The sequence below is a fragment of the Marmota monax genome, unplaced genomic scaffold (assembly GCF_021218885.2).
Source record: "Marmota monax isolate L192 unplaced genomic scaffold, Marmota_monax_Labrador192_F-V1.1 WCK01_AAM20220418_F8-fsc00125, whole genome shotgun sequence".
NCBI lineage: Eukaryota > Metazoa > Chordata > Mammalia > Rodentia > Sciuridae > Marmota > Marmota monax.
The window spans coordinates 2599248-2624356 of record NW_026695235.1 but is presented as its reverse complement, the minus strand read 5'-3'; the positions used below and the strand labels follow the sequence as shown (position 1 = coordinate 2624356).

The 25109-nt window shown below is 45.2% G+C and overlaps 1 protein-coding gene across 3 annotated transcripts in view; it reads left to right on the top strand.

Annotated features, from left to right (window-relative positions):
* Urb1 (URB1 ribosome biogenesis homolog) overlaps positions 1-25109 on the top strand; it is a 69202-nt gene that overhangs the window by 32097 nt on the left and 11996 nt on the right. For all 3 annotated transcript variants that reach the window (XM_058577236.1, XM_046439091.2, XM_046439092.2), the window contains 14 exons: positions 1375-1513; positions 2300-2470; positions 3427-3620; positions 5325-5543; positions 6168-6347; positions 7548-8403; positions 9355-9556; positions 10148-10334; positions 13662-13720; positions 15726-15919; positions 17290-17400; positions 17484-17547; positions 19114-19285; positions 19653-19758. In XM_058577236.1, coding sequence (XP_058433219.1) covers positions 1375-1513; positions 2300-2470; positions 3427-3620; positions 5325-5543; positions 6168-6347; positions 7548-8403; positions 9355-9556; positions 10148-10334; positions 13662-13720; positions 15726-15919; positions 17290-17400; positions 17484-17547; positions 19114-19285; positions 19653-19758 — 2854 coding nt within the window. The remainder of the gene's footprint in view (positions 1-1374; positions 1514-2299; positions 2471-3426; positions 3621-5324; positions 5544-6167; positions 6348-7547; positions 8404-9354; positions 9557-10147; positions 10335-13661; positions 13721-15725; positions 15920-17289; positions 17401-17483; positions 17548-19113; positions 19286-19652; positions 19759-25109) is intronic.

Below are 25109 nucleotides of genomic sequence, written 5' to 3'. Positions count from 1 at the left end.
GGATTGTGTTGAATCTGTATAGTGCTTTTGGTAGTATGGTCATTTTGACAATACTAATTCTGCCTATCCAAGAACAAGTTAGATCTTTCCATCTTCTAAGGTCTTCTTTAATTCTTTAGTGTTCTGTAATTTTCATTGTAGAGGGCTTTCACCTCTTTCCTTAAGTTGATTCCCAAGTATTTTATTTATTTATTTATTTTTGAGACTATTGTAAATGGGGTGGTTTTCCTAGTTTCTTTCTGAGGATTTGTCACTGATGTACAGAAATGCCTATGATTTATGGGTGTTGATTTTATATCCTGCTACTTTGCTGAATTAATTTACTAGTTCTAGAAGATTTCTGGTAGAATTTTTTGGGTCTTCTAAGTATTGAGTCATATTGTTGGCGAATAGTGATAATTTGAGTTCTTCTTTTCCTATCCATATCCCTTTAATTTCTTTTGTCTAATTGCTCTGGCTAGAGTTTCAAGAACTATGTTAGATAGAAGTGGTGAAAGAGGGCATCCCTGTCTTGTTCCAGGTTTTAGAGGGAATGCTTTCAGTTTTTCTCCATTTAGAATGATGTTGGCCTAGGGCTTAGCATAGATAGCTTTTACAATGTTGAGATATATTCCTGTTATCCCTAGTTTTTCTAGTGTTTTGAACATGAAAGGGGTGCTGTATTTTGTCAAATGTTTTCTCTTCATCTGTTGAGCTGATCAAATGATTTTTATCTTTGAGTCTGTTGATGTGATGAATTACATTTATTGATTTCCGGATGTTGAACTAACCTTGCATCCTCGGGATGAGCCCCACTTGATCGTGATGCGTTATCTTTTTAATACGTTTTTGTATTCGGTTTGCCAGAATTTTATTGAGAATTTTTGTATCTATATTCATTAGAGATATTGGTCTGAAGTTTTCTTTCTTTGATGTGTCTTTGACTGGTTTTGGAACAGGGTCATATTGGCCTTATAGAACGTGTTTGGAAGTGTTCCCTCTTTTTCTATTTCATGAAATAGTTTGAGGAGTATTGGTGTTAGTTTCAGCTGGCTTCTTAATTCTGCTGATACCTCAGAATCCACTCAGTTGTAGGATCTGTGAAAAAGGAGCAAGTCACTGCTTGCTGTTTCATTTCCTTTCAGGAGTTTTTGCACAGGGGAATAGGAATAGACTAAATGCAGTATTAGAGGAACAGTATGCAAAACAGAGGTTTGTTTTGTTTTGTTTTAAATCTAATTAAAAGTTAAAAAAACAAGAACTTTACAATAAAACTACTCACTAAGGACTGTTAACATTTTTAGTTCTTGATTTTTGACCATTGGCTTTTTGGCCTTTTTTTCCCCAAAACTCATGACTATCTAAATGTTTTCCATTTGGCTTTTTACTGCCCAGATTTTACTGACATTGGTGGCAAATCCTTATTCATACACAGACAAAGCATCTGACTTTGTCCAGGAGGCCAGTACACTGCAGGCCACCATGACGAAGCAAGATGCCGACGATGCCAGCATTCCTGTGTCCCACATTGATGGTAGGTACTGAGGTAACCCTCCCCCGTGCTGTGCAGCTTGTGTTCTGAAGATCAAGCCACAGTGGTATATTAGCCACAGAGAATGGGGCTGCACTAACGCCTCAGGCAAAGTGCTGATGACCCGTTTCTTGGTGTCAAAAATCTGCCTGTTCCAGAAGTTTGATGCATTTGTTTATGTAATGAGCAGTATGTGCAGAGGTTACATGCTGGATTGTTTACTCTGTGCCAGGTGCTTTTGCAAGCTTTTTACAAATCTTAATCATGTAAACCTCATAAATAACTTTTGGGTAAGACCACACTGCTGATCTTAATCCAGGTAAACCTTACCTAAAAGGAAGGTATTATGGTCCTGGTCCTCATAATATGTAGATGAAGCAGCTGAGGTACCTAGAGAGTTTAGAAACTTGTTCAAGCTCATGCAATTACAATGGAGTAAAGTCAGGATTTCAACCCAGACTCTCTGGCTCTGGTCTGTGCTTTAATCCTCAGACTCTTGCATCTCAAATTTGGCTAGTTTTCCAGTTTAAAATCCCTGGGTTTCTCGTGATACTTGAGAATAGTTCAATCTGTTCTCAACTTGGCTGAATATTCTGCATTTTGTCAGAGATTATAAAGACTTCTTAGGCAATGTCTTTGTTTAGAATCTGACTGTATTGAGTGTTTTCCCCCAAGAGAAGTTGAGATTTGTTTCTCCTCATGTTTCTCCCTCCCTCTGGGACTGTTTGACTGGGGTCTTCTGGTGGCTCTTCTCTCAGTTGGACTCCCTTCTCCTGTCTTCTGTCTCAGATGTGCTGGACATGGTGGACGTCCTGGTGGAGGGCAATGAAGGCTTGGATGAGGAAGTTGGATTCTTGTTAAATGAAGACATGATCCTGCTCACATTCCCATTCAGTGCGGTGGTCCCTGCAGCCCTGGAAGCCAGGAATAAGTTGCTCCTTGGGACAGAAAATGAAGCAGGTACCTGTACCTGCTATTCTGGTGGCATTGGGCCAGCTGGGTCTTGAGGAGTAGGATTGCAGGGGCTCTAGAAACAGTCACTAAGAACACTAAGAACCCCAGGCAGCAAGAGTTCAGACCCACCAGACTAATAACTGCTTGCCAACCTGGCAGAGCTCAGAGTGCAGCATATAGGTCCTGAGGCAAGTGCTGAGACTGGCCTTGACTTGTGGTCTTCCTGCCTCCACCTTGAGTTGCTGGGACTCAGTCATGTGCCACTGTGCCCAGCTTACTATTTTTGATATCCCGATGATGAGGATGAGTCCTTCATACTTCCTGGGTTTTCCAGGCAACTCAGACCCAAGGAAGCATCCACAGGTCGCATTGGTGTAATTAGACAGGACAATCCAGGCTTTGCTACCGTAATAGGTCAGACCCTACATGTCAGGGGTCTAATGTCATAATCTAGTACAGGCTGTTCCCAGTGGTTGTCTTCCAGTAGTTGATTCAGGAATCCAGGTTGCTCTTGATTTAGAGCTGTGCCCTCTCAACATGTGGCTTTGAGGATCACTGGAAAGGGGAGAGAGTGGACAATTAAGGAAGAGATGTTGTGGCCTAGAAGGGACAAATCCTTCCAGCCCCATTCTACCCACAAGAGGGGGCTCATGTGCGGAAGCAGAGGGAAGGGCCTAGTGAACCATAGAAAGTCCTAGGTCCAGGTGGCTTTGGACTTGCTTCTTATATGCCACTTCCCTGCCTCAGGACCTGAGATCTGACCATGAACTGTCTGTTTTATAAAGTAGAGCTTACAACAGTCTGTGCTGTAATACCTACCTCCCCATGTGGGCATGTGACTCCTAATAGAATTGCTTGAATTTTTCTGGGTCTTGCATAGTTGTGGAAGAAGGTAGTCTTGGTGGCCCTTAGGAAGGCACTTGTGGCAGGCCTTTTCCCACATGCATCTTGCTCCTTTGCAGGGGAAAGCATCGTGACGTATCTGACAGCAGTGCTGACCGACCTCCTCCACACCCAGAGGGACCCCCTGGCTCTGTGTCTTCTCCTCCAGGCTTATGACAAGTTTGAGCCTCCGGGCCCACCTTGCTGCCCTCAGCTCTCCAGGTTTAGCAGATATTACAGCCTTTGGATCCCAGAGCAGGCCCGAGAGCCCTGGGTGAGCTATGTCTGTGATCGCTGCTCCTGCAGAGGGTTTTTTCCTATGAGCCACAGCTGCCTGTGCCACTGCTGTACAGCTTGCAGGGAGAAGTTGCTAACCTTCAAGTTTCCCCTATGTAAGAGAGGACGCTAAGTGGTGACACTGCTGCTCAGCTGATATGACTGAAACACAGAGGACTCAGTGTCCAGCAAGATTATATTTCCCACTGGTTCCATAGTGATGACAGTTGGCTTATCACTGTTTCAGCTTAGGACAGTAGGTTGTCTTTCTTTTTTTGTTTACTGACTGGTGTGTGACTTGTTGTCACTGTCTTCTGTGAACCTTAGCATTTTCCTAGATTTCCCATGCTCACTGGCAGACCTGCTCACTCAAGGTCCCTAGCAGGTTTCATTCTGCTAAACTGGGATTTTTTTTTTTTTTTTTTTTTGGTGGAGGCTATGTTATAATGGGATTCTAGCTGCAGGGCAGAGTATTTATAAAAGCCGTGTGGAGCCAGTTAACTTTGCTGTATGCATTTTTTGTGGATTCATTAAATTTCACTGTAGTTGAGAAAGCAGACATGTTAGGGCCCTTTTCTTCTGAACAGTAGCCACACTGATTGCATGTTTTCTGTTTATTAGTGCATTCCCAGCCCCATACTAAGCACACTGTATGTATTTTAAGCCCTTTAATCCTAACAACAACTCTTGAGAAGTAGGTCAAGACTACTACCACCCTTTATATACATGGAGAAACTGAGGCAGAATGAGCCCACAACCAGCCAAGGTTAGAGTCAGGATTTGGTCCCAGCATTCTGGCTCTAGAGCCCATGTTGGTAACAGCTGCTGCCACCTTGCTCTGCACAGAGGCCAAGCTTCTGGCCAGGTGGTTGGTTGCTAGTGTGGAGCTGCTGGATGCTCTGTGCTGCCTCTTCTGGACACTCGGTGTTGGCGTCCCTGCTCAGTTGTGTATGTACAACAGAGGCTCCCACTTTCAGGGTGCATTGGAATTCCCTGGGGCTTGTTCAGATTTGGCTGGCATGCACAGCATTACCCAGCATGTCCCAGGTGGAGCCTGAGAATCAGTGCTTCTCAGCCTGTCCTGGTGGTACTGCTGTGCTGGTCTGGGAACCCCACTTTGAAAACCTCTGAGTTTGGGGGGCATGTGTGACATTGGGTTTATTATCCTGAGGAAGTTAAGTGTTTGGAGTTATGCTAACAAAAGTTATGTGGAGTAAATAAAGAGGGCAGTAGGCAGTTTTGTCAGAAGAAATGAATGGCTTCTGTTTGAGACAGGTTGGCTCCAGAAATTTCCCTTCATTCTGTTTGTTGTTTTCCTGTCCTTCTGACAAAATACGGGTCCCTGGGCTCATGGGAGACAAGTAGCTCCAAGGACCCCTCTGGTCTGGGCTTTTCTGTTTCCGGGGATCATCTATCCTATAGTTAAAGCCTTGTCTGTGTGGCACAGGGCTCTGCTCTGCAGGGTCTTTGTGCCTTCCTCTAGATGCCATATGCTCTGTCAGCAGAAACACACTCTAGGAAAATATGTGGGGCTGGTAGCGTTGGAATTAAGTCTACTAAAATGCCACACAGTTTTCAGTCTTTAGCATGATTTTCATGAGGTGTCCTTTGTTACGTGTGTCACCTTGAGTTCATCACCTGTACGCACTGCGTTATGTCATGGTAATTTGTCTTTTATGCTGTCTCTTGCTGTCTCCATCAGCTCCTACAGGCATTAAGCAGCCTTGTACCCCACGCACCTCCAGAGGCCTCCTGCTTCTCTGCCCTGCTGCAGACGGCCTATGAGAGCCAGACACTTTTGGAAGAGTGCATCCAGGCACGGCTGCAGGCTGCCATCCCACACCTTGCCCAGCACCAAGTCCTGCGCTCAGCCAAGCAGGTGCTGCTCTGCCTCAGGACCACTGTGGAGAATTTCGGCCAGGTCAGTGTTGTCTTCCAGCCCTCGTGTTCCCAGCGCTCTACCTGCAGGGAATGTGGCCTTGGAGCTGGTCCCCACCACAGGACAGGATTTCTAATGGTCTGGGGCCACAGAGCAGGCCTATGACTCAGGAATCTGGACACCCAGCTGTGTCTCCCCCATGCTGGCCGCTCGTTCCTGGATTAGGCATGCAGAGGCAGCAGCATGTCTCTTGGCAGCAGATGCGGCCACAGTTTGGCATGGGGTAGCCCTGCCCCTCTTAGAGTAGACTGGGTCAGCAGCATGGCAGGCCCCCTCCTTTCCTGAGTTGATTAATCCAGTAGCTGACCATCGAGCTTTTCCCTGTTGTGGTATATAGTGTTCCAGGTTAGGTTGAGGTTGTCTCATCCCCCTTAACCAAACTAATCCTTTGTGTTTCACCCACGTCACGAAGACAGGTGTCTCATTTGAGAGACGACTCAGGGTGGTTGTTCACGAACACAAACACTGTGTGTAAAAGGCCTTGGCATCTCAGCCTGCTCCCTTGAGTCTTCTTTTCTTTCCTGATTACCCAGGGACCTGGAAGTCACTGCTGGGTCACCAGGAGCCCTCCCTTCTCTGAGACTCATGTCGTTCTCACCCTCACAGCTGGGCAGAAGTGTGGGGCCCCCCCTCCTGCAGCTCTTCCTGGACCTCCTGAGGCTCTTGGTTATCCACTGTGAACAGTTGGATGCCCAGAACCGACAGAAGTGTGAGGCCGCCCAGGCCGAGTCTGACCTTTTTCTGGACATGGAGTCTGTGGCCTCACTGGAGTTGGCTGATGACCAGGTACTACCACCTCTTTCATAGGCAGCCTGTTAGCCTTTTCCCTAAGGTCACAGAGAGGGATAGATAGTGGCTTTCTGTGTGTGTGCTTCTGATTACAAATATGTGTTTACTAAAGAACAGTAGTGAAATGCAGAAAACTTAGCAGAGATGTTGACCTCATAACCCCCACCCAGGGGGGGGTTTCCAGTTAGTCCTCTGCACAGTCACCCCCTCCCTCCGCAAGCACCCCCTCACATCACATGCTGTGAGCCTCTTGGGAAGCCTGTGCTGACCAGAATGGGCAGTGGGAGCCCTTTGTGAGCACAGGAAGTACAGTGCTCTGAGAAGCAGCCTGTGTCTCCTGTCTTTAGTCTTGTGCAGCAGGCTATTGAGGTGGGTCGGGTATGTGTTCTACAGTGTGCCATGTAGCTGTTCTGCTGGGCTGCAAAGGCAAGCAAGTTCCTTATTCATAGTCTTCTTGAGACAACTTTTTTATTTTGATCTCTATCTTGACGTCTGAGAGATGTGTCTTCCCTGTTTCCAACTGGCAAAGCTCTGTTGGGAAGGTGGTAGGCTCCTCCCTTAAGAAAAATGAGGTAAGAAAATGCATTCCTGTCCCTGTGGACTACAGGAATTCCTGGCCAGAAGTCAGGTTCAGCAGGGTTCCACAGGACAGCTGAACCAAGTCATTCTCCAACTAGCCAAGAGCTGCTCTCTGGGCAGTGCTTTAAACTTGGTTGGGCCAGAATTAGATTCTCAGAGTCCCATGAGGCCAAGTGTCCTGAGGTGGAGGCAGGATTAACTTCAGTCAGGACACCTTCCCAAGACACATGGTCTGAGCTGTGACCACTTGATCCCAGTTGTCGGTAGACACCACATCCCTCTACCAGATTTTGCAGGGCAAGGCTTCTGGGAGACCAGAAGGTGGCTTATCTTAATCACATTTTGCATTCGTGTGTGGCCCACCCTCTGCATTGGGTGGCCGGGGAGAGCAGCTTTGCCGTACAGTAAGTCCACTCTGGCTGGTTGCATCAGACATGCTCGTGAACCTGGGTCAATGCCTTGCAGGGAGGAGCAGTCTGTCTCCCGACCAGTGGGTCAGCAGTTGGGCTACAGCGCTGCCTCCTCCTCACTCTCATGGCAGTGAGTGCTCCCTGGCAGCTGTGACTCCTCCTTGACCCTGTGCCTCATATGAAGTATGTCACTGTCTCTGTCTTTCAGACACTGGATGAGGTGCTAATGGCCATCCTCAGACACCCGACACTGGAGGGCTGGTTTCTTGCCCTGGAGCAGCAGGCACTGCCCCCACACACGCTCAGCCCCATCCTCGTGAAGCTCCTGGCGACCCACTTCAGTACAGGGGCCCTTCAGCTGCTGGTGGTGAGTGCCCCAATCCTTCGTAACATGGGTCGGCTCGGCCTCCTGGCCAGGTACTCAGAGGCCATCACCCAAAGTGTGTTGAGGGAGCTGCGAGCCAGGAGAGCAGGCCCACCCACATCACTACCCAAGACCCTACCACAGCTGAAGGCCCTGCAGGAACTGCACCCATACATGGAAGGTGCCCAGCTCCGAGAGGTCACCCTGGCCTTGCTGGACCTACCTGAGGCCCACCTGCTGGCCCAGCGACCCACGAAGTCCCCTGGGAAGGAGAAACACCTGAGCGCTCTCGGAAAGACTTTGGTGCAGCTGTTGACTGGCAGCCCTCAGGACCAGCTACAGAGCCACAAGTTCCTCTGGTCTTCTGAGTATGTGAGAGGCCTGGGGCCTCTGCTCCCAACCCTAGCTGTGGATGAACTGGACTCCGTGTTCCTGCACACTCTACAGAGAGACCCTGTGCTGGCCTCCGTGGTGGCAACCGACCTGCTTGACTATTGCCTGGTCCGGCGGACACAGGCGGCCCTTGGCATCGCTGCCCTGCTCCTTCAGCAGAGCTGCACCCACCTGCTGAGGTTTGAGCTGTGGTGTGGGCAGGCTAGTGTGGGGTTCCACCTGCAGGAGGATCTGGACAGCTTCCTTCCCCTCATCCATCTGTACCTTCAGTGCAGGACTCAGGGCCTCTTCGTGCGTCCAGCGAGAGGTATGGAGAAGGCTGGCTTTGGGCAACTGGAATGTTACAGGTCAGGGGCTTGAGGAGGAGAGGTACATGTTCCTTTTAAAATCCCTCAGCATCCTGGTCTGAGTGCTTTAGTTCTCTTTGCTCTTCCAGCATCTGACCAGCTCTGAGGATTGAGGAAGGTTGAGAAATTCCCAACACCCTTCCACCTCTCCTAGCCTAGGGAATAAAGCATAGCCCTGGTGCCCCCTTGTTACCCTGTGTGAAGGGGCAGGGTTGGGCAGTAGTTGGGGTCTGGGGCTGTGTCTTGCCAAATTGAGGACTCATTCAGGACTAGGCCGTGCCTTGTCTATTGCACTGTCCCCACCTCCAGGGGAGATGGTGAGTTAGTGTCATGTGGGACAGTGTGGTTCCGGCTTTCTTTTTTTCTTTACCCCGCTTGGTTTCAGTTCTGATGTACTTTCTGATTACCTCGAATTCAGTTAATTTTTTTTCTGTTAAATGCTCAAATGCCTTTTCCCTTGCTGCTTTGCCTGTTTTGTATAACTTTGTATTGAATGTGAAGATGCTTTAGAAACCAAGACAGACCCTCAGGCAGGAGCCTTCCTCCAGGAGTTCTTGATGTACCTTTCCTTGGGCACCCTCCCTGCTCCCACATCTTGGAAAACGAGTCCCGTACTAGTTCAGAACTTCAGTACTCATGGTCTTATGAACTTAGATCTGGGGCATACGTGGCACACTGGGCTCTAGCATTTGTCAAGAATGTTGACTGATGAGATGGAAACGTTTAACAGCTGGCCCCGGGTGGAGGCAGATGTATAGCATTTGCTGATTTCCTTGATGCCAGTACTATTGCTATGGCCTGTTTCAGGCTACCAGAGTGACATCACAGGATACCTAACAGCAGCTGGCTGCTGTCCAGGCTGGCTCAATTGAGCATTGTGTGATGACCTCTGCATGGTGTCTTTGTCCTAGTGTCCTCTGCTGTCATTTCTGTCTTGAGGAAGACCCTGTGGAAACAGCTGCTGGACAGGTTTCTCAGCACTAATGGGCCCCCAGAGTCTGGGCTGCTTCAGGAAACTCTGGCCCAGCTGGTCCCATTTGCAAGAGCCAAAAGTCTCCGAATGCTCATGGGCCATTTGCCCAGCTTGCTTCAGACTCCAAACAGTCACAAGAGGTAGGAGGGCATGGGTCGTTAGATGGCTGGTCTCCTCTCAGCTTCACTTTTCTCTTTAGTATTTATGAAGTAAGTTAGTGAAAAACAGCTGCTGTCCTGTTGTGCTGGTTGGTGAGGAGCTGTTCTGACAAGAACTCTCCTTCTGACTGCCCATGCTGGAGCAGGCACATCTCCGGGAGCTTCTGAACTGGTGGTGATTTCCCACCATGGGTTGGTTGGCAATGTCTGACTTTGTTTATTGTCACAGCTGGGGTGAGGGGTGTGGTATCCAGAGGGCAGAGGGGGCTGGGATACTGCTAAATATGTTGTAATGCACAGGATAGCCCTCTACAAGAAGGAATTATCCGGCCTTAAATGTCTCAGTGCCTACTTGGAGGGACTCTGATCTAGATAAAGTCTAGACATAAACATATCCTTTTCTCTGCTGATACTGTTGGTTGTGAACATTATGGTGCATCTTTGATGTTTAAGAGTTGTGGGGAGCCTGTGGTTCCTAGGATGGGGAACAGGATTCAGGGCATTGTTCCCTTGTAGGTTTTTTCAAGGTTGGATTAAATCCTCTAACTCTGCAACTCTGGTCTCCTGCTACAGTTGGCTCATGGCAGACGCGGTCTCCACAGCCCTGGAGGGGTCCTCAGGAGAGCTGAGTGCCTGGAGGAAGACCCTGCTAGAGTCCTGCATGCAGTGGCTGCTCGCGTCCTTCAGTGGTAGCCAACTAGGTGATGCCAGTACCCAGGAGCAAGAGAGGCAGATGCTGCTCAGATTAACCGAGTTGTTGGTAGGTGTCATTTTTTACAATCCTGATGACACCTTTAAGGGACAGTAAGCTAGATAAACCAAGCTTTGCAGATACATTTCCAGCCAAGTAGTATGGTAGGACATAAGAGGGGCCATGTCCAGGTAGAGTGGCAGATGGGCAGCCCTGGAACTGATGAACTGTCTTACATCAGGAGCAACTGCTGTATGTTGTCAAGTGCTTTTTTGTATCTACTGAGATTTTTGGTAAGTTCTTTGTTTTAGTTTTTCTGTTAATAAGGTAAATTATATTAATTGTGTATCGAATGTTTAACCAACCTGGCATTCCTGAGATGAACATACTTGATCATGATGCATTATCTTTTTTATATACATGTGATTTGATTTTAATGTTTTATATATTCCATAAAGTATTTTTGCTTCTGAGAACATGAGGGATATTAGTTTGTAATTTTATTTTTCATCCTGTTGTATCATTTTTCCTCTGGCTGATTCCCCACCCGCCCGGGTTGGGGGTTGAACTTAGGACCTCATGCATGCTAGTCAGGTGCTCTACCACAGAGCTACACTTGCAGCCCTCTAGGACTTTATTTTTATTTTTATTTTTATTGAAATGTGGTTTAAAGCAATTTTATTATGATGCATCTTAATGCAGTTTTCTTCAGGTTTCTTGTGCTTAGGGTTCAATGAACTGTTGAGTCTGTGGGTTGATAGTTTTCATTACAATAGGAAATATTTGGTCATTGTTCCCTTCTATCAAAGTGTCCTTTCTGAAAAATACTATATTTTGCAAAGAAATAATTAACATCCCAAAGTTTAGCATAAGTATATGAGTTGTTCTCGATGCTTGGTATCAAATTGCATTAATAGTCCTAGACTCATGATTAAACTCTGAATCTAAGACTTAAAGTAATTATAGGAAAAGCGGTAATAATGAACAAGTATGTGGTAAATATATTTTTAGGTCATAGATTAAGCTGTGTACTTATTTAGTTACTTTACGAAACTATGAATATTTATGCCACAGATTTGTGAATTTAAGGAACTCAAACATGGCAGAACTGAGAGGGGAGGATCATGCCTGAGACCAGGAGAGCTGAGCCGTGGAGGCAGGAAGTGCCTACTGGCCATGGAGCCAAGGGAGTGCTGCCCAACTTCATGGGCCTCCCCTCTGCCCAGCCATGGGACAGGCACTGGATTGGGCCTTCCTTCCCTCTTGTTTAGTTGAGATATTATTTATGTATCATGAAATACACAACTGTTGAGTATAGTTCATATTACCTGTGTACCCCACACTCCTGTCTAGGATTTTCATTTTGGGGATGATTCCTGAGCTTTTTCCCCAAACGTGCTTCCCTCTGAAGCCATCACTCTTTTTTTACCCCCAATACTGGGGTTGGAAACAGGGGCACTCTACCACTGAGATATATACCCCTAACCCTTTTTCTTTATTTATTTTTATTTTGAGACAGGATCTCACTTAGTTGCTCAGGATGGGCTTGAACTTGTGATCCTCTTGCCTTGTCCTCCTGAGTAGCTGGGATTAAGGCATGCATCTCCACATCTGGTGGAAACAACCACTCTTGATTTCTGTCAGCATTAGATTATTTTGCCTGTTTTAGATCGTCATAGACTTGAAATCATACAGCATAGTATGGACTCGTCTGTTGTAGGAATGAGTAGTCTGTTATGTTTTGTTGCTGAGTACTTCTCCATTGTATGATGCCTACTTCCCCTTCCCTAGTCACATGAAAATTTGGAATTACTGGTTTTGTGACTATAAAACTAAATTTAAAACACACTCATTATAAATATAAAGCATTGTGAAACACACAAAGAAGAAAATCAATAGTCTCCCATTACCTAGAGGCCATCCTACTATAGGTTAGGTGTACATCCTTCCAGAGATCTTGCTATATATATATATATATCAATGTGCGTGTATGTGCTCATGAGATAAAACTTAAGTGTAATTTTAGGTTTTCATAGAATCATATTGTGCATGCTGTATGTAGCCTGGTATTTTAGCTGTTGGTTTGGTCTGTTTTTTTTTTTTTTTAATATTTATTTTTTTAGTTGTAGTTGGACACAATATCTTTAATTTATTTATTTTTATGTGGTGCTGAGGATTGAACCCAGGGCCTCGCCTGTGCTAGGCAGCTCGTTCCCACAAAATCTACCGCTGAGCCACAACCCCAGCCCTTGGTCTGGTTTTTTAACATAATACCATATTTTGAAATTTCTTTCCCATGCCAGTGACTGAGCACTGCCTTGACCTTGGTCTTGGTACAGTGGTCATTCCCAGGTAGATGAACAGCAACATGTATTGCTGCACCTATGAGTGGCTTTCCAGTTGTTGCTGTTAGGAAGAGTACAGTGTATTATCATAAAGCATATGTGATGAATCTTGCTTGGTCTTTGCACATTTGATCGCTTTTGTCCAGTTGAATACCTGAAAGAGGAACTGCTGGAGCAGAGAGAACATATTTAGAATGGGATGAGTAGAGTAGCTTCTTTCAGTAAAATGATGCTTTCTGCTTTCTGGACTCATCCATTGTGGGAATGTGAAGTCTATTGTGTACTGAGTAGGAGTTGACCAAGGTGCCAGCTGCCCCTGGGATTCCTTCCATTGGTTCTGGCACTAAAGTCTCCACAGCATGGCCAGGTTGGTGGAGCGAGGCAGCAGCCTAAGCATGCACTGCTTTTAACTGGTCTCTCTGGTTCCAGCATCTATCCTTCAATTCCATGTCCCTCTTCCCTTTGTCCAGCATGTACCCAGTCTCACAAGTGGTTCTCCTTGGCTATTTAATTAAAGACTAACTGCAAATCCTTTAGTGCTGTTTGAAATGGTAGACTAAGATAAACTTAGCAGGATGCCTCAGGAATTTTTCTTTCCCCATTCAGTGAGGAGGAGCATGCTAATAAAATGTCAGAACTCCTAGCAGAAAATAACGAGTTGTTTTTGTTTTAAGTTAAAAAACATCACCAGAAGCCTGTGTGCTTTTGAGGTTATTTGGATAGCTGTTTCATATTGACTGGAAAGCCCTAACTTCAATCCATAGTCTACATTTTAGGTTCTCCTCTCTGCCCTCCCAAACTTAAACTATCTTGTGCTCATCAAGAGTGACCTTAAGGGACTAGAACAGGAGCCGCTGGGAAGGATCAAACACTTATAGCAGGGGAGGAGTCGGGGCTCCTCTTTTTCAACTCTTTGGTCAGATATTTTATAGAAGGGGAATCAGACTCAGAGAGGTAGCTGCCTTCCTAAAACTTGTACAGCTAGAACCTCTCTCAATATTTTTAAAACACGTTGATGTTTCATGATATTTCTTGCTTGCTTTATTCATAGCGTGCACTTAATGAAGTTGATCCTGGTACTTGGCAGAAATTTGTGAAAAAGGGACTCAAGTAAGTTGATTTTTTTTTTTTACTTGGTATCATTTATAAAGGTGTGAATGTCATTAATCATGAAAAAACTCTTATATAGCTTGTTATAATACAAGTGGAAGAGCAGGTGTTGCCTCATTTTTAGAGCTAAAAGATAAAGATGGTTGGAGAAATGAAATGATTTGCCTGTTGACACGCAGGGTGACTTTAATGATGAGGAAAGAAGCAACATTTTGAAAAATGAGATATTTTTAAAATACCAAAACGTGCAAAGAGTAATAGCATCCAGATTTGATCCATGATGACAGTTTTTTATGCCTATACTAAATTTGTCCTAATTCATTTTCTCTCCCTTCCCCCACTGTTCTCGGCTGTGCTTTGTCTTGTTCGTGTATATTTTGCATTTTCACATTCTACATGTCAGTGTATGTTTTATCAGTAATGTTTTATGTGTTTAGTATCTTACACAGATGTCTTTTTCCGTCTTTTCTTTCACCCAGTTGTTTTTGATTTATTGAACTTGATGCATGCAGATCCAAGTCATTCATTTTTATTGCTATGTAGTATACTGTCTTTAGATGCTGCACTAATGTAGCCCGTCCTCTACCAACGGACATTAGGCTGTTTCCCCAAGTCTCTCCCTTAGAATCCTGACTAGACTAGCACATGTATCTTATGTTGCTGTGGCTGGGAGGACACGCTGGCTGTTAGTGTAGGCACACCTGCAGAGTCCCTCGATGTGCATACTGCTTTCCACAGTTGAGTGAATTTGCTCTCTCTGCAGTGTGGGTGTAAATCCATTTTTCATGTCCTGTTGACACTTGACATGGTCAGACTCCTTAGTTTTTGGCAGTCACATAGTTGTGAAATGATGCTGTACCATACCTGTAATTTTCATTTTCCTGATCATTCATTAACTTTAGTCAGAGAAAACTCTCTCTCACAAGAGGAGAGAAAGAAGTGAAAGAGGGTCCAGGTTAATGACAACTATAGATGATCATTATGTTGTGATGGCTTTCTCTCCAACTTTGGTTAATTTGTGAGTATGGAGTGCCTACCTTAACTTAGTTGATTCTTTTTTTTTTTTTTTTTTTTCGTTTGGGGCAGGGGTTGGTACTAGAGATTAAACCCAGGGTACTTAACCACTGAGCCACATCCACGGTCCTATCTGTCTGTCTATCTATCTATCTATTTATTTTGAGGCAGAGTTCCTTAGGGCCTGGCTTACTTATTGCTGAGGCTGGCCTTGAACTTGTAATCTTCCTGCTTCAGCCTCCCAAGCTGCTGGGGTTACAGGCCTGCTATACCATGCCTGGCAATTAGTTGATTCTTAACATTATTCATTTAGAACTAAAAAAGCTTTTTTCTAGATTATGGATATTCTGTCTTTGTAGTGGTTTTGAAGGATTTAAGTCATAGTTTCCAGCCTGAGTAGCCAACAGGAAGGAAGCAAGCGAGAGGCCTGGCTGGCAGGGTGGGCTGGGCAGCACTCGGTTTCTCTCCTCAGGCCCAGCTCTTCCACTGCCTCCTGGTGTTTCAACTAAACAGGAAGTTTGTTTGGTGTTTATGTCATAAAGAAAATTGGGTCCTATGCCACATAAGACATTTTGGTCACTAATGGGCCTATATACGATGGCGTTCCATATGAGATTGTTTCTCCTAGTGATGTAGTAGCTGTCTGAGTAAGCACACTCGTGATGCTTGTGCAATGACAAAAACTGTCTAATAGTAACAGTTCTCAGAGCGTGTCCCTGTCATCAGTGGTGCAGGCTGTAAACGCACTGTGTCCCACCTTGTTTTCCGAAGCGTCTCTGTGTGGTGGTGGACAGTGAGAAACAAGGCTAGCAAGGATGATGCCGTGGTAGAGGTAGAACCCAGGTGATGGGTATGTGCACATCCACTGTGACATTCTCAACTTTGTGCTGTGTTTGAAAATCTTACTAGAATTTTGAGAAAAAAAAAAAAGTTTCCTGTAGAATACACTTCCCTAACTTGAAACTCTTTCCCTTTTACCCTGGCCTCCCAGGTTTCGCTATCAGGACCACACCTTCCTACAGACCCTCTGTGCTGCCACACAGCTCCTGTATGGCCCGGAGAGCACTGTGCACACCAAGCTCATCCAGCTCCCGGTGGTCCACATGATGCTCACCCAGCATTCTCTGTTTTTGCCAACACTGCTGACATCTGAGGAAGAAGGAAACCCAGACAGTCAAGTAAAAGGTGACTCTCACACAGCCTTCCCAGTTCAGTTGCAGCTTTTATTTCCTGTGTCATCAAAACTTCTCTCCCACTGGTTTTCAAAGCTAAACAAGTATTATGAAAATGGCAGTAGAATATCTTGTTTCTGTCAAATCCAGAGTAAAGAAATACTGCTGCCATAAGTTCAGACAACAGTGAGACCTGTTTTAAAGGCCTCATCAGGCTTAAGGGGTCGTGTACTGTATTATGCGCCAGTGTTAGTGTCTGGGAGTTAGGGAAGGTGAGGGGTGTGGGTCTCTAACCTGAGAGAAATTGATTAGTTGTGTGAATTTTCTTAATGGAAAGATTGAAACTTACCAAGGGAGAAGGGCTGAAACCTGCTCCTTGGCAGTTTACTGTTGTGCAGCTCTTCTAAAGCCAGGCTTTAGAAGCATTGACTAAGCAGCTACTTTATGCCCATGAGTCCCAAGTGTGGTTTTGGCTATGGAGGATGTCCAAAAAGATGTCTGACAGTCCCTGTCCCCTCAAAGCCACACTGAATATTTAGAGAAGCAAAATCAACACCTCAGATCATTGGAAATCTCCACAGGGGCAGTCAGTAATGAACTGCAGGGTAGAAGATAATTGTCACCCAAATGATAGGTAATAGATACATTAAAAAGGGTTGTGCCCTTTATTGAAGCAGGAATAGAAATAATATAGATTTTGGTGGCATAATTGTGTCATTTAGCCTTTCATCTCTGTGACAAAAATACCCAACAAGAACAACTTAGAGGAGGATAAGTTTATTTTGGCTCATGACATTGGAGATTGAGTCCATGCTGGTCTGACTCCATTGCTTTGAGCCCAAGTTGAGGCAGCATATCATGGAGGAAGGGTGTGGAAGTTGAAAGAGAAGGACCCACAGAAAAAAAAAAATCCACCTTTTCTGGGGCATACCCCCTGTGACCCACCTTCTCCACCTGCGTTACCACCCAGCCAGTTCATTCAAACTAGGATGGACTGATTTGGTCACAACTCTCATTATGTAATCAGGTTGCCCCTGAATATTCCAGCATTAACAGGAGCTCTTGGGAGACACATCATAGCCAAACCTTAACAAGAACCATAGGGGAAAATGCTTGGATTTAAAAATCTTGGGTGGCTTAAAATTGTGCAGAGGGCATGAACAGAGACTGGTCCTCAGCCTTGTCAAAGATCTAGGGATACAGCTACTATGAAGATATGTTTATTTTACAAAACAGGAAAGGGACTGGACAGTGGTCCAAATCCCAGAATCATTCGGGGGCTGTTTCAGGCATTTTGATGTTCCCTGGAATGTGCCCTCCCCTACTCCTGTGCTGAATGTATGTGTCTCTGCAGGGCTGAGCATTTTGGTGTTTCTCTTCCAGAAGCGCTGGTGGACCTGATGGCGACCGTGGTGAGGATGTGCCCCTCTGTCTGTGAGAGCAGCCACTTTGCCGTGCTTCTTGGGGCCTACAGGGCCACCCTCAGCATCTTGGGTAAGGGTTGAGAACTGGTGGGGTGTATCCCATGGTGTGTTTAAGGAGCTCAGCTTCCTAAAGGGAGCCTCATTGACTTCCAGATCAGAAGATTTTACTTCTCCTCCGGGCGTATGAACAGAACAAGCTCAGCCTCATTAGTTTCAGGTGAGTGACGGAGCCTGCGTGTGCTGGGACCAGCAGGCACTGAGGGCATTGGCCTTGATGGTGCAGCTGCCTCTCCACACAGCAAATCCCAGGCTTGAGAGTTTTCTTATTGGTTTTCAGTTCTCAGTTCAGGGTGACGGAGACAGATCCTCTAGCTCATGTACAACTCCAGCACGAGCTACTCAGGCAAGGCTTGGCCTTGCCTTGGGTCTGCTGGTGGGCCTCCCCCGCTGACCGATGGTGCCTGTTAGTGGAGGACCCGCCCCTAGACACACTCCTGACTAAGAGGTCTCATGTGATTAATTTTTATGGAAATCTTTCTCTTCATGCTTCTCTTTAAGTAGAGTGACATATGATGGGGTTTGGGGAGAAGAGTGAAGAGGGCTGCCTGAACATTAGGTCTGTTCTGTTTGCCCATTCCTGCAAGTGTCTCTCTGTACCCTCCGCCCCATCTGTCACTCTTCCTCTGTCTGTATATCCTGGGCTCCCAGGAGCTGCTTCACTTTGCTTAAAGTTGAAAGCTGTATTAGCTCAGAAGCTGCCACCATCCCAAAGAAAGAGAGACATTCTGTCAAGAATACCCAGGTCTTATGTAGAGACCCATTCTTCCCCTTGTGCACTGGCCCCTTCCCTTCTCACCTTGGGGTTGGTACTCTGTCATTTGTACCTCTCCTGGAACGGAACAGTCCCTGTGTACCTGAGTGAGAGAGGAGGGCAAATCAGACATAAATCTCATTACCATGAAGAAAGAACCCTTCTAACTGTCCGTGTTGTCTCAGATCACCCTTAAACTCAGAGAGCCAAGAAGGGCAGGTGAGGCTGTGCAGCAGTGACAGCTAGCTTAGGTTATGAGAGCCTCCCTTCAGCTCTCAGGAGAGTGTGAAGGAAGGAAGTGAGCTCATGGGGCTCCATGGAGCTGAGGAACATAAAAGCACTTCTAGTTCCCCAAAGTACTGTCTCCATCCAGGAGATGGCAGAAAGCTGATTGACATTTCAGAGCAGGGAAGTGGCCCTCCTCAGAGCTGGCTTTAGGAGCATCCTGACAGTAGTAGGTCCATCCAGAAGGTAGATAGGGTAAGAAGGAAAATTGGGAGGTGGGGGTGAGGAGAGAGAGGCCTGTCATTTTCTTGGCAGAAGGCCTTGGGGGCCCTCTCTGGGCAGTTGCAGTGGGGGTTTGTGGCATGCATGGTGTGCATGACATACCTGTGATGGACACTCCAGGTGGGGCAGTCTAAAAGTCTTATGCAGGCAGACCTGTTCACTCGTGGCCTGTGGGCAGAAGGAGTTCAGGATTCTGCCTTTGGTGTAACTGGGGCTCTGCAGCCAGGCTCCCCAAGTTTGAATCCTGGCTCTGCCACTTGCCAGCTGGGAGGTAACCAACCAAGCATCTTTCCTAATATTCTGCCTCTTTTTCCTGTTTTCACAAGGGGGTGATAGCACTGCCTTCCATGGGGGCATCGTGCAGATTGTGTGAATTAATGTACATGAAGTGCTTAGGATGGTGTCATGAAGTGCTGTTTCTACTGAGTCCCTGTGACCAGTCTGCACTCCCCTTTCTGGCTCTAGGGTGCTGCTGTGGGGCCCAGCAGCCGTGGAACATCACAAGACATGCCGGAGCCTGGGAAAGTCGCTGTGGCAGCAACCCAGCGTTGGGGATATTCTTCGCCTGCTGGATCGGGACCGGATGATGCAGACCATCCTGCACTTCCCCTTGAACCGAAGGCTGCTGCCTCCTGAGGTTCGGCTTTTGCCTTCTGCCCCTTCCTCTCCCAGGGCTCCCTCTACACCCTCAGCTTTGTCTTTCTTATTAACTTTTTATTAAGTAAAAGCCCAACTGTGTACAGAACGGACTGGGCCCCAGGTACGCCTCACCCAGACTGGCTACCTTGTATCATTTATTCCCCTCCCCCACAAACTTATTTGAAGCAAATTCTAAAGATCATAATATGTTTCATATGTAAGCATTGCTTTTTATAGAATCTCTTATGCTTTAAGCTCTTAAATATTCAAAATAATTTGAGCTTTGATAACAGTGGGTTAACATTGACATGCTGATACATTTATGAGGTTGAGTCATGCATTTTTATTGGTTTTGGCTATTTCAGGACTCACAGGAATCAGTGTTTAAAGACAAGAGTGTGAAGGTGGATCTCAATGGCCTTTATGACCCCTGCTTTCTCCTTCATCTCTTCAGTGAACTGACCAGGCCAGGTAAATGCAGCCTCCCTCATGGATGCCTGGCTGCTGTGTGGGCTCCTGGGGTCAAATGACAATGTCAGTCGTTGCCATAATTCCAGGTTTAAGGTCTGAATCTTGAGATCTTGACTGTTCTTTCATGGTCTTCCGTTGTCTTCTCACCTTTTCATTCCAGTGATTTTCAGCAAAGTCACTGTTATAGTCATCTTTTCATTGCTGTGACCAAAAGACCTGACAATAATAACTAAAAAGAGGAATATCCTTTTGGCTCACAATTTCAGAGGTCCATGGTTAGCCAACTCCATAGTTCTGGAGAAGAGCATCATGTTGGGACGGCATGGTGGAGGAAATCAGCTCAGGACATGGAAACCAGGAAGCGGAGAGAGAGCTCTGCTCATCAGGAGCAAAATATAAACCCAAAGGCACACCCGCCAGTGACCTGCTTCCTCTAGCCATACTCTACCTGCCTACAGTTACCCAGTTACTGCCTAGTTCATGTATATTGGTGGATCGGTCCACTGATTACTTTATAAGTTTCATAATCTAATCATTTCACCTGAAAATGATGCTCTTACACATTCATTTTAGGGGGGACACTTCATGTTTAAACCATAACAGTCACAATTCTCACGTTTTGAATATAGAGTGGTTTTTAGAAAAATATATATTTATCTTTAAAACCAAGGGTGTCCCTTCTTCCTTAATGTTTTCCTAATTCCTAATGATGAGCATTTTCTGAACTTTTACTAGATAGTGGTCAAATGCCAACAGAAACTAGAGTTTTTATGCTTGAGTTAGAGTCTGCTGAGGTTGACTTGGTTTTGGCTTAAGTGTATTTTGAGAGTTGCATTTTATGCCCAGAAGCCTGAGGCGGGCAGTCTTTATGGATAAATGGGTGATGGGGAGTGAAAATATGTATGTATATTAATAGTCCCCCTTACTGGGGAGATATCTTCCAAGACCCCCAGTGAATGCCTGAAACCACAGATAGTTGCAAACCCTATATGTTCTGTTATTTCCAATGCACACAGAAAGTTTGTGATAAATCACTTGCAGTAAGCAGTCCACAATAGCTTACCATAGATTTTAGCAACCTCAGCATAGAATTTATTTTCTTGCCTTAAGTTAAAAACTGCCACTTTGTGGCCTCTGACATGTCTGAATTGCCAACATCACTTCTCTTGCTCTTTGGGATCATTATTAAGTAAAATAAAGGTTACTTGAACGCAAGCACTATGACACAATGACAGTCTTGATAATAGAAATGATTACTAAGTGACCTGCAGGAGGCAGGGATGATTCACATTCTGGGCCTGACATGCGTATAATTTTATCATGCTGCTGATAGCAGCCTGCAGTTTAAGACTTGTGAATTGCTTATTTCTGGAACTTTCCATTTAGTACTTATAGACAGTGGTTGACCACAGATAACTGAAAAACTGTGAACACCTTGAGAATGCTGAACACCTATTAGCAAAGATGAGTTGAACTTCCCAAGTTAAAAAACACCAAGAGTTTCTCTTTGAAATGTGCACCCATTTCTTTTGTCCATTTTGTAATGAGATTGTGTGTTGGTTGAGTTTTGAGGTTTCTTTATGTATTTTTGATGTAGTGTTAGTCCACAGAAGGATATGTGTCAGCTTATCTCTTCATCCTCGAAACAAGGTCTTTGATAGAGCAGAAGTTTTCTCTAAATTAGATAGATTTATTCTTTTTAATTCCAGGGTCTATTTGAAGCATGAAGTTCAGGTCCAGGTTGGTTCGTTTGTCGCTGATGTCCAGTTGTTCAGCCCCCATTTGTTGAAAATGTCTCCTTTCCCTAGGCTGCAGTAGGAGCCCCTCTGCCCACGAGGCCTCCTGGGAACTGTCCTGAGAGGCCGGGGAGAGGTGGCTATTACTAACACCAGGTAAGGGCCTTGTCAAAGCTGGCAGTGGGGGCGGGGGTTCCTTGCTCTCCACTGGGCTTCCTGTGACACCCCAGTAGGGATGCGAGGGCTTCTTGGATGCTGTCTCAGGAGGGAAATTGGGGCCTCTCCTCATAGCCTAACAGGGCTGAAGTCCAGGCACCCCACTCTGAGTTTGCTCGTGTGGTTCAGAACACAGTGAGGTGTCTGACTGCAAGTCAGGTCCTGTGTTGTCTGCCCCTTTCTAGTCTTGGCTCCAGAGAGGAGGCTTTTGTGGTCAGTGCCTGTTGGCACTTCTGGTTGCTGCTTTTTCAGTTCATCCCTCGGATGTAGGAGGCGGAACAACATTCCAGGGACCCTCAGCACCTGGGAGGTATGGGGGTGCCTTGGAGGCCTGCTGGTGTGTGGAGGGGTTCCTTGAAGGGGGCGGGGGCCTCATAGCTGTATACATTGGGTGGACTAGGGAGACCACGCCCCCACTGTCTGTCATACTTTCCCCTTTTTTAAACTTGAAAGTTTTCTTTTTATACACAAAAGCTCCTACCTGTGGACAGTTGTGCTAAACCTCTACCATTGCCCTTTGTAACCCTTTTAAAGGGATCAAAGGAGGCTGGCTTTTCATTGAGATTCCCCATTAGTGGCTCTTTGTGGCTGGCACTAGCTCCCCTTGAAGAGCACAGTCCTGTTCCTGAAGCTGGATTTTATTTGCAAGCGAACGGGGTATTTTGTACAAATGTCAGAAAGGGTGATAGCAGATGGGTGTCCTCATCGCCCAGGTAGGCACGGGCAGTAGGCTCACCGAGGCAGATCCGCTGTCTCTCTGTGCCTTGATGGTGCCATCCAGGTCTGTTCTTCATCACACATGGAAGTAAATTTTCCACAGTGTAAAAATATGAGTTTGTTGGCCATTGTAACTGGAGAAAATTAGAACAAATCATTTGGTCTCTTCCCCTGCTTCACAATAGAACTCTTAGAATATTTAATTCTTAGGAAAATATTTAACAGTAAAATCAGTTGGGTATTTTTCCCTAAGTCTTGAATACTTACTTCCTTTTTATGTGGTAAGGGGCAGATCCTGGGAGCCTGGGAGCCTTTTTTGAGGGGAGATGTACCAGTCACCCATCTCCTTACCTTTATGTCTCCCGATACAGACTATTTTAAATCTTACTGCTATAATATAGTTCTTAAAAAACTGCAAAGCACATTAGTCCTCATCCTGAAAAGTATTTTCAGTAACTCAAAATACTGGTGGTATTAAAATTCACCTTGAAGTAGAACATTTCAAAAAGCATAGAGGTGGAAAAGGAAATGTATACAACGAAAACCAAAATACCCTCCAAAGGTAGGTTTATGAGGTGTTGCGCTGGGCTTCATGTCCTCAGCAAAAAATGGATGCCTGGTGACTTAAACAGATTTCATTGGCTGCTAATAAAAGCAAACCACCCCAACAACAAGACAATTCATTGGGAGAGGAAAGTTCCAGCAATAAAATCAGTTAAGCTGTGATACACAGTTGTTTTGGTGAAGCCACCAGCCAAATCAAGAAATAAAGCCTAGGGCTGGGGTTGTGGCTCAGTGGTAGAGCGCTTATCTAGGCATTGGGTTTGATCTCAGTACCACATAAAAATAAATAAATAAAAGTACTATGTCCATTTACAACTAAAAAATTTTTTAAAAAGACATAAAGCATAGTGGGTAGCTCCTCAAGCCCCTTCTTGCCCATATTTGGACTTTACATAAATGGCATCATTCATGGTACATTCTCTGGTGCCAGGCTTCCTTTATCCCCCATCACATCCATGAGAATCACCAAGCTGTATGAAGAAGGCCCCCACAGTGTGTTTGTACTTCCCACCTGGCCCAGGGATTGCTGAGCTTCTTGTAGGCCCAACTTGGGTATATGGTGAGTCTTCACGTGTCCTGTCAGTCAGAGAGAAACCACAACTCACAGCTCCATTTTCAACCCTTTGCTGCAAATGGGAACCTATGTTCTTAACCTTAAGCCCTTGACCAAGAAATGGAGCCAATCAAGGCTGTTGGTAATGGCAGTGACAAACACTTTCTCCACGGCTAAGTCTGGTCCTCAACGGAAGAGATCTGAAATCTTTAGCTCATAGTTCACAAAGCAGCCAGCACAGGAAGGTCACTTGTTCTAAGCCTTGTCACCAGATGACCAATACGGAGTCCTACCCCACAGTGCACGTGGTGGGGAGTCCTGTAAGAAGAGGCTTGAGGGAGACTTCCGGATTTAATCCTGGATAATCATTCCAATTAAGCCATTCTCTGAAGGTCTGTTGGTCCGAAGGCCAAATTGCTATTCATGAAGTTCTTCAAACAGAGTGACATTTATAACTGTTTTTAAATAGCCTATTATATTTTCAGCATCCCAAGGGCAACCCTAAGTGTTACAAAGCCAAAGCTTCCATAAAGTAGCAGAGATGATTATGAAATATGAAATTGATTTTTCCTTATGAACATGTGGAAAATTCATTTGTCTCAGAATGTCAGCAATTACTAAAAATATCCCAGCCAGCTGAGTACCAGCTCATTTTAGTGAATGTAACATTAAATGTTTAGACTTCTTTTCCAAATATATTCTGTGTATAGTATTTGTTATGTAGGTATGTAGGTATCTCTCAAACACAACTCTTCTTTTCCAAAACAATTTAAATCTAATTTGGTGTTTTTAAAGCTTTTGGGCTTTCCTTCCCCATCAAAAGTAATCAGTTGTGAGAAATTAAGAAATTGAATCCATCAGCCATTGGAACCCACAAGTCCTTTTCCATTCTTTCAGTTTTTATCTGTGTCTTGATGTTAAAAGTGGGCTTTGGTAGGCAATCTGCACTGGAATTCTGCTTCTTTCCTGATCTGTCCATCTCTGCCTTTTAATTGGAATATATTCACCAGTTATATTTAATGAGATTATGATCTGACTCTGTTTTACCTTCTTTGTTGATTTTTAGCGTGTGTGTGTGTGTGTGTGTAGTGGTTGCTTTAGGATTCGTATTACACGTCTTTAATTTATTGCCATTTACCTGCTGTGGAGATGATTCCGCTTTGGACATGGTGTGAGATCCTTATAATGGTATGAACCCATTATTCCCTTTTGGCTTTTGTGCTATTCTTACCACACACTGTATTTCAATATCTATAAACCTCACAATAGATTACTATTTTTGCCTCATTATTTTTTGAAGAGATTTACTTGTTTGTATTCACCACATGGCTGGCAGTTCTTTTATTAGTGCATATTAATTATACAGAATAATGGGTTTCATTGTGGCATATTCATACATGCGTAGACATACTTCAGTCACTTTCCTGCCCTCCCTCCTCCCCCTGCTCCTTCCTCTTCTCTAATAGTCTCCCTTCCTGTAGGTGCCATTTTTACCATTTTTTTTTTTTGTTCTCTGTAGTCCTTGATGTAGATCCACATTTCTATTTGATATAATTCTACTTCTG